The sequence below is a fragment of the Micropterus dolomieu genome, linkage group LG18 (genome assembly GCF_021292245.1).
Source record: "Micropterus dolomieu isolate WLL.071019.BEF.003 ecotype Adirondacks linkage group LG18, ASM2129224v1, whole genome shotgun sequence".
In the NCBI taxonomy this organism is placed as follows: domain Eukaryota; kingdom Metazoa; phylum Chordata; class Actinopteri; order Centrarchiformes; family Centrarchidae; genus Micropterus; species Micropterus dolomieu.
The window spans coordinates 6,702,380-6,709,846 of NC_060167.1; the positions used below are offsets into that span (position 1 = coordinate 6,702,380).

The following is a 7,467-nucleotide window of genomic DNA, read 5'->3' on the forward strand; positions in this document are numbered from 1 at the left end:
AACCCTTTTTCCTGCAGTGTTTAAAATAATTATCTCTACAGCTAAATGGTGAAAGGTGAACAAGTTGCTTCACATAAGCATCTTCTTCGTAATACTTGCTGTTTTTAAGCCACACTATAAGTGTTGATTTACAGTTGAGTCATCTTAAACCTGGTGATTCCAGCCTGGTTTAGTGTCTACATTAAATTCCCAGGCATTTGTTACTGGAGTCTTCTCCATGGTTGAAAGGTCTAATCACTGAAATAAAGCTGGTCGGTTTCACCTCAGTCTGGCTCAATCTCCCAGCCAGTACATGAGATGGTCAATTCATCAATTATCAATTTAAAGTTGCTTTTGGACTATTACTTTGCCAGAACTGTTTCTCAAAACTGTGGTTGAAGACATCTGCTTCTAAGCTAATTTAGCCTGGCTTGTAATGGTATAGTAGCTTGTAATGTTAACAACCCTTCAGAAACGGCGGTTATATCGTGAGCTTCTATAGATATTTGGGGCTGACGAAAAGCAACTTTAACTCTAAACAGAAGACACACTGGGAGAGCTTCTTGCAGGAGATGTTCTACACTAGCTGCAACACAAGTACCCACACAGTGATTCTATAGTGGCAAACATGTTCATAAGAGTGAAAAGCCAGCTGTCATAGAGAGGGGAGAGACGCGATGTTGTTTGAAAATGTGTGCCTTCATCCTCCTATTCAGAAAGTTTCTCCTGGAATACATTTACTGTGTTGCGCTCAGACAGTTGTCATTTCATGATGCTTTTTCATCTGTTAATTAAAAAAAAATATTTGTACACATGACAAGTTAAAACCCAGAGTGCTTCTCACCTCGTCACAGCTGACCGATCCTGGCTTGAAGGGTGTGAATGTCATATTTTGGGTTTCAGACAGTTACAGAAATGGTGGGACACAGTCGTCGCTACTTTTTAATCATCAAAAAGGTCTTGGGGGAGTGGGTTTCCAAAGCTATTCAACTATCTGAAGAAGCATACCGACGGCTTAAATGTGCTTTTAGTGACTGCCAAACGACCGCCAGCTTCCATGCCTTCCCACTGGAGACTGTGAAGCCCATCTGTAGCTGCTCATGACTGTCGCTAACCACTCCAGTTAACACTGAGGGGTTAAAGTCAGCCAGTGGTCCTTATGTGTCAGTGTTCTATTAAGCAAAGGCTGCAGTGCAAAGGCAATAATGTAGTGTAGTCAAGGTTTCAATTTACTTGTGCCCTGACAGGTTTATTTGTGTGTTACTCTGCTATTGCCGTATAAATACAAAATCTACTGGCTTGTTTTATTTTTCTGTTTTATGAACCCTTCTGGTCGCCTGTCTGTTTCAGAATCTGCTCGACAAATTCCTCATTCCCAATGCATCTCAGGCGGAGAGCAAGGTGTTCTACCTCAAAATGAAAGGAGACTACTTCAGATACCTGTCGGAGGTGGCTTCTGGGGACTCAAAGAAGGGTGAGTTTCTGGGTCAATTTTCTCACTGTTCTTTAACTCTGACTTTGTTACGGAAATAAGCAAGGCTTTCTTCCCTTATTAAAGGGGGAGCAAGATAATGTAGTTGAACTACAGTGCAGCTGCCCTGGTGTTCAGTGGGATTCAATGTCTTGCCAATGGATAGTTGAGCAGAAGGACGTTTTAGACTCGGGGGCGGGGGGCTTGAACCCAGGGAGGATTTACCCAGTGTGGCACTGAGCTAATCGGAGCCTAACAGAGTGTCGGTTTTATTGCTCAAACAAAAGTCAGTTGCTGTTTGCTGTGCTGTTCAGAGTAAATACTCAGTTTAATAAACAGAACTTGGTAAACATTTTTACTGCTTGCAATAAAGACCATTTTATTGCTTAGAGCTAGAAGTTCCCTTTTAAGTAGTTATCCACTGATGCGGCTGTTGAGTCTGCACCAACCATCATCAGTGGTAGATGTAAATTCTGCAAATACTGTATACAGTGGAAATCAGGGGCAAAAAAATATATTGTACCCAGCCCTGACTCTGTAAATTGGAAACACAGTGTATCGGACCATGCCACAACACCATTCCAGCCATGATTTATGTGTCAGGTAATGTTAAATGACTTAACCACAGACATTCAGCTTACTTTCTAGTTCAACAATACATGATGTTGTAGCTATAGCAGCAAGAGAGTTGTGAGTATCACTGTCTGGAGCTGGTGTGCTATGCTCTGGGACTGTCTCATCCTCTCTGCATGTTTGCTTCGCAGCAGCAACTGTAGCCACAGTTTGTTAACCCACAACTTTGCTAATGCTAGTTACTTGTGGTGACGTTTGCTATCATGGTATTTGTCATGATACTGGATTTCTATTGAATCGTATACCCCATCTTAAAGGTTCAATGTGTAAGTTTTGGTGGTAAGGGTTGTGAATGCAACCAACAACTTACCCTCCTTTTGCAAATGCGTAGGAAAAGCACACGCTCTGTTGGCTCTTGCGTACTAAATAATACGTGTGGAGCTCCATTTGTCCTAATTTCTCTAAACTTCTTACTTCTAACAAACCAGACGACCACTTCTTCTTCCTCCTTCTTCTTTGTTTGTAGTCAATGTAGTGACGAAACGCCCTCTGTAGAGCAGCTTGTCTGTTAAGGCTCATGTAGAAACATGGCAACTTCCATGCATATGTAGATAGAAATGTCTCATTCTAAGGTAATAAAAACACAACGGTTCATTATGTAAAGTCTGTATACACCACTGAAAACAGTTATATAAATTGCATTTCTGACAACATAAATATTACACATTGAACCTTAAGGAGTATTTTCAATTCACATACCAGTTTTGAATGTTCTTATGTACTGTAAACAAATAAGGCAGTTACTGAAAAGATTTCTTTCTCTAGCAGTCTCTAAACTGCATTTAAATTGCTTGAAGGCACAAACTGAGAGAAATACTTGAGAAAAATTCAGCCTTTTATCATAATCCCAGATGGTTTAGGAAATGAAAAAGAATAAAAATTTGTATCATTTTGTTTGTCCTCAGTAAAGTGAAAAGATGGCAGAGAGGGGTTAGAGGATGCGTGAAGCATCAGGGTTTATAGGAACAATCTCAGTCATGTCATTTGTTCACATTGGTCATACTGAGGTTTTTCAAGTCGGTGACTCAAATGTTCACATACAAATCATTAGAGATTACAGAAAAATGCATAACTATTTCACCAATTGCTGTAAAATATATTTTTTTGCTAAAACTCCTGTTAACGGTACAGACTAATTCAGTCCGTTGCCAAGAGACAGTAACACATAATGCGTTGTTGATGGGGTTATCAATCATCTGACTCTGGTTGTCATGGCAATAAGCCAGTGCACCCATTGTAGAGATGGTGACAAAGTTAGCACTCAACTCCTCTCTACTGGGTTTACTGGCGGCAGATTGACCCTGACGTGCACCAATTCTTATAAAACAGAGTTTTCATACGGTAAATTCTACCGTGGAACTAACTCCAGGTTTGTTATTGGATAGGATTTTTGTTTTGCCATGCTAGCGACAGGGCTCTAGTCCCGCTTGTTCAGTCCATGGCTGTCCAAACTGAAATATCTCAACAAATAACTGGGCTGATTGCCATGACCACCAGCTAGCCAAATTCTCAACTCAATTTTTCCACATCCACGAGACAAATTAGCACAAAATCTGGTATAGATGTTCATGATCCCTAAGGATGAATTATAATTTTTATACCTGTAAAACTGACATTGCCATCAGCCTCAGCTTTACTTTGTAGTATTAGGGCTAATTAGCATGCTAACAATGTGGTTGGTTGCTGCTGTCAGCGGTCAGTACTCCCTGCAGGTCACAGTAAACAGGGTCCCCATTGAAAGGCAGTCCCCTTTGTACTAGGTTTGTTGATTTAAGTAATTGAGATAAATGTTCAGGATCACAGCATGTAGTGACTGGTGGTTATTTGTTTTGTAAAGACACGGTGGAGAACTCTCAGCAGGCCTACCAGCAAGCCTTCGACATCAGCAAGAAGGACATGCAGCCAACACACCCCATCCGGCTGGGCTTGGCCCTCAACTTCTCCGTCTTTTACTACGAAATCCTCAACTCGCCCGAGCAGGCCTGCGCTCTGGCCAAGCAGGTGGGTGCATAACACTGTTTGTTTATGTAAGAGCACTGAATTTTAATGTTTTATGGTAGTACAGTCTGCCAGTTAACAGTCAAGATGGAGCAGTGTCTCACCAGCTGCTGAGCTCTTACACCTGGCAGACCTGCAGTCCTCAGGCATATGACTTGCAACATTTTCTGGACACAACGGTCAAATCAAAACCATAAAACCACAACTAAGGAGACTGAGAAAGGCGTAGTTCAAATAGGCAGGCTGTGCCCACGGTCAGGACGTCTCTTTGTGAAAGTGGAATGTCACACTACCTGACAGAACCGCTCGTGTTGAGTGAGTAATAACAAAAGTCAAGCAGCTCTGGAATGAAAGCTTAAACAGGAACCCAAGTTGATTGAACAATAACAATTAATAATAAGTGTAATTTAAAAATAGCTCAAAGAGCTGCTACAAATAACAATCGCCCTTTTTATTCAAGAACACCCAAAAGAGCAAACAGAAATGGAAGTGAGAAAAATTCAATCAGCATTTAATGTTAAACATTTTCAGATAGTTGCATCTGTGAACCTCTCTGTTCCTCCCTGCAGGCTTTCGATGAGGCAATCGCCGAGCTCGACACCTTGAACGAGGACTCCTACAAAGACAGCACGCTGATCATGCAGCTACTAAGGGACAACCTGACTGTGAGTATGCAATTTGACACCCAATGTCGTACGCCAAATATGATCCACGAACATCTGTATTTGCTGGGTTGTATCCTAAATCTGATCATAATGTAAAGTAGGTGAAAATATTGAAGTGCTTTGTTCATTGCAGACCGCTGTGTTAAGCTACACACAACAGGGCTTTATACACGCACGACCTTGGTATAATTCCCGTCGGGTATGGGAGAAACAGATCCCTGCCAAAGCTAAAAAGAGAGACAAATTTGTTCCCCTCAGTATTTTACTATTCTCAAATTTCAAAATGCATCATACATGTTGCGCGCTTATAACAAATCCTGCTTCACAGTTAATGCCAACAACAGCGAACACAACAGCTGTGTGCGACTTGCAGGCGCTCACCAATGTTTCGGTCTATTCTGTTTGTTAGCACCGATCAGATACTGAAGAACAACAGTGTAGTTGGTTGCTTCATCATCACAGAAGCACCTACTATATAAATTTAGTAATACCTGTTACTGTTGATTATTAAAATGTGGATGGATTATTTTTAATTTATATGAAATAACTATAGTATATTTAATATTTATCAGGAGTTGACTTTCTTTTATTCAGTGTTTTAGTAGAGAAACTGTTAAAATTAAACCACATTTGTCACACATCGTCTTAGGCCTGGTGATCAGTGTTGGTGCACATAAACATTCATGTTTCTAAAAAAAAAAGTATTATACACATCTGAGTCTTTCTACAGTAGTTTCCTACATTCACTCCAACTAGCTAGTTAGCGACCATACCTATTATTTAATGCCAATGCGTCCACTCTCGGTCGTTGAAAGAATGGTGAAGATGGCGCATATTAAGAAGAAGTGGCTTCACCAAAATATGCCAATGGATAGTTGAGCACAGACCACAAGCACCTGTTAGCGATAACGATGATTATACAGAGCAGTGTTTGAGGATGTGGGCGGATTTTAACCTGGAAGATGTTTCACATTGAGTCTTTCAGTACAATATTTTAATACGTGAGAAATTTAACAACATTTTATTCAGAATCAGTGCAGGGCTGTTGAGCATGTTTGTGATTTTTGTTTCACTGTCATGAAGCTTATATTTTTTTAAACTGCATGTAACTTGTATCATTTCATTGTGTAGATTAAAATATAAAGTCTAATGTTAAATTAGTAGGATAAAAACACAAAAAAACACCCCATGCGTAAAAAGCGTTTTTGCAAAATTCTTAATATCTAACAATTACCCAACCCTGTCTGTGGCTTTCCAAGCCTCACTGCTTCCTACTAAAGACGTAAATCTTAGAAAAGGTACATCGATGTAAAGTTTTATTTAACGCTCAGTAATTTCCTAAAACAGATGAGCAGGTTTTAACACAAGTTACTCAAACATGAAGAAATGGTGCATTATGAGTATTTCAGAGTACGATCTAGACCTGCTCTATGTGGAAAGCGCACTGAGGTAACTGTAAATTGGCTCTATATAAATAAAATTGAATTAAAGGTTGGTGTACATGGGATTGAGTCAAAATAAACCACCGTGTTTGTGTCAATGGTTACGGAGGAACATGGAGCTCTACGACCTGGCGGAATAAGAGATATCAGGTCTTGGATGCACAAATAAGACTTGTTAGTAGACAGTCATCGTTGGTTTTTGTCATTTCATGGGATTTATTAATAATACAGATAATATAGACTACTGCCTTAATGAAAATGCTACTACTAATACTGACGAGGTTGTCATCTCCTTGTTTACAGTGATAGGATGACGGAAAGATATTTCTTCTGTGTTTTTCTGCAGCTGTGGACATCAGAAAACCAGGGAGATGAGGGTGAAACCGGCGATGGAGAGAACTAGAGCGCACTTCACTGTTAACCCATCCCCACTCTCTTCCTCCTCCTTTTATCTCTCTTCCTCTTTCTTCTCTTCTTCTCTCTTCGTACACATAAAAAGCCCGTTCATTCCCTCGTCCCACTTTTTCGAGCCCAGCCTCCCGACTTCCCTTCTGTATAACCAACAGCATGAATAGTACCTGACCTTCACAAACGGATATTTAAAAGAAAACAAAGGAGGGGGGATAAAAGACAAACTACTCCATCACCCCACCATCCCTCCTCCCACCCCCACCCCCTTTGATTATGGCACTCCAAGGCAGGCCAGCAGACTAAAACCACTGGCCAGTCCAGTCTTATAGCACGCAGGGAGGGTTTTATCCAAAACCACAAAATAAATGAATATCTTTTAGAGGCCACTTTCCCCCGTTTTTACCCTCCTTGTTTAATCTTTCTCCTCCATTCCTTCTGTTCTTCCCTCACTCCTCTTCCCTCCTTCCTAACATCGCAGTATGTTCTCGCACCCTCTTCCCTCCCTCCCTCCTCTCTCTAGAGAGTTAATGCATTTATATAGTTGTCCATCCCTTCTCTTTTGGCTTTTCTTAGTGTACTGGCGAATGGCTGGTTTTATTCCACTTTAAACAAAACGAAAAAGGTTATTAAACTGTCCGTTTATTTTCAACGAACACTGTGATGCTTAGTTTTTCCTCCACCTGTGCCACCAGATCCTTGTTTGGTGGCAAAACAATATTCAGCTCGGGAGGGTGTGTGTTTGAACAGCAGTGCAATTCTGCTGAGGTCTATACAGAAGGGTCCTCCTACAAGGCTGTATTGTGACACTGACAAATTTAAAAACAACAAACAAAAGCGTTCTACCTGCTGTGTAATCAAACACTCACTG

At 40.7% G+C, this 7,467-nt stretch overlaps 1 protein-coding gene across 1 annotated transcript in view; it reads left to right on the forward strand.

Moving 5' to 3' along the window:
- Positions 1-7,252, forward strand: part of ywhaba (tyrosine 3-monooxygenase/tryptophan 5-monooxygenase activation protein, beta polypeptide a) — a 19,747-nt gene extending 12,495 nt beyond the window's left edge. Inside the window, exons 4-7 of the mRNA XM_046075702.1 lie at positions 1,330-1,453; positions 3,921-4,084; positions 4,651-4,746; positions 6,535-7,252. Coding sequence (XP_045931658.1) covers positions 1,330-1,453; positions 3,921-4,084; positions 4,651-4,746; positions 6,535-6,591 — 441 coding nt within the window. The 3' untranslated portion in view covers positions 6,592-7,252. The remainder of the gene's footprint in view (positions 1-1,329; positions 1,454-3,920; positions 4,085-4,650; positions 4,747-6,534) is intronic.
- The last annotated feature ends 215 nt before the right edge of the window (positions 7,253-7,467 follow it).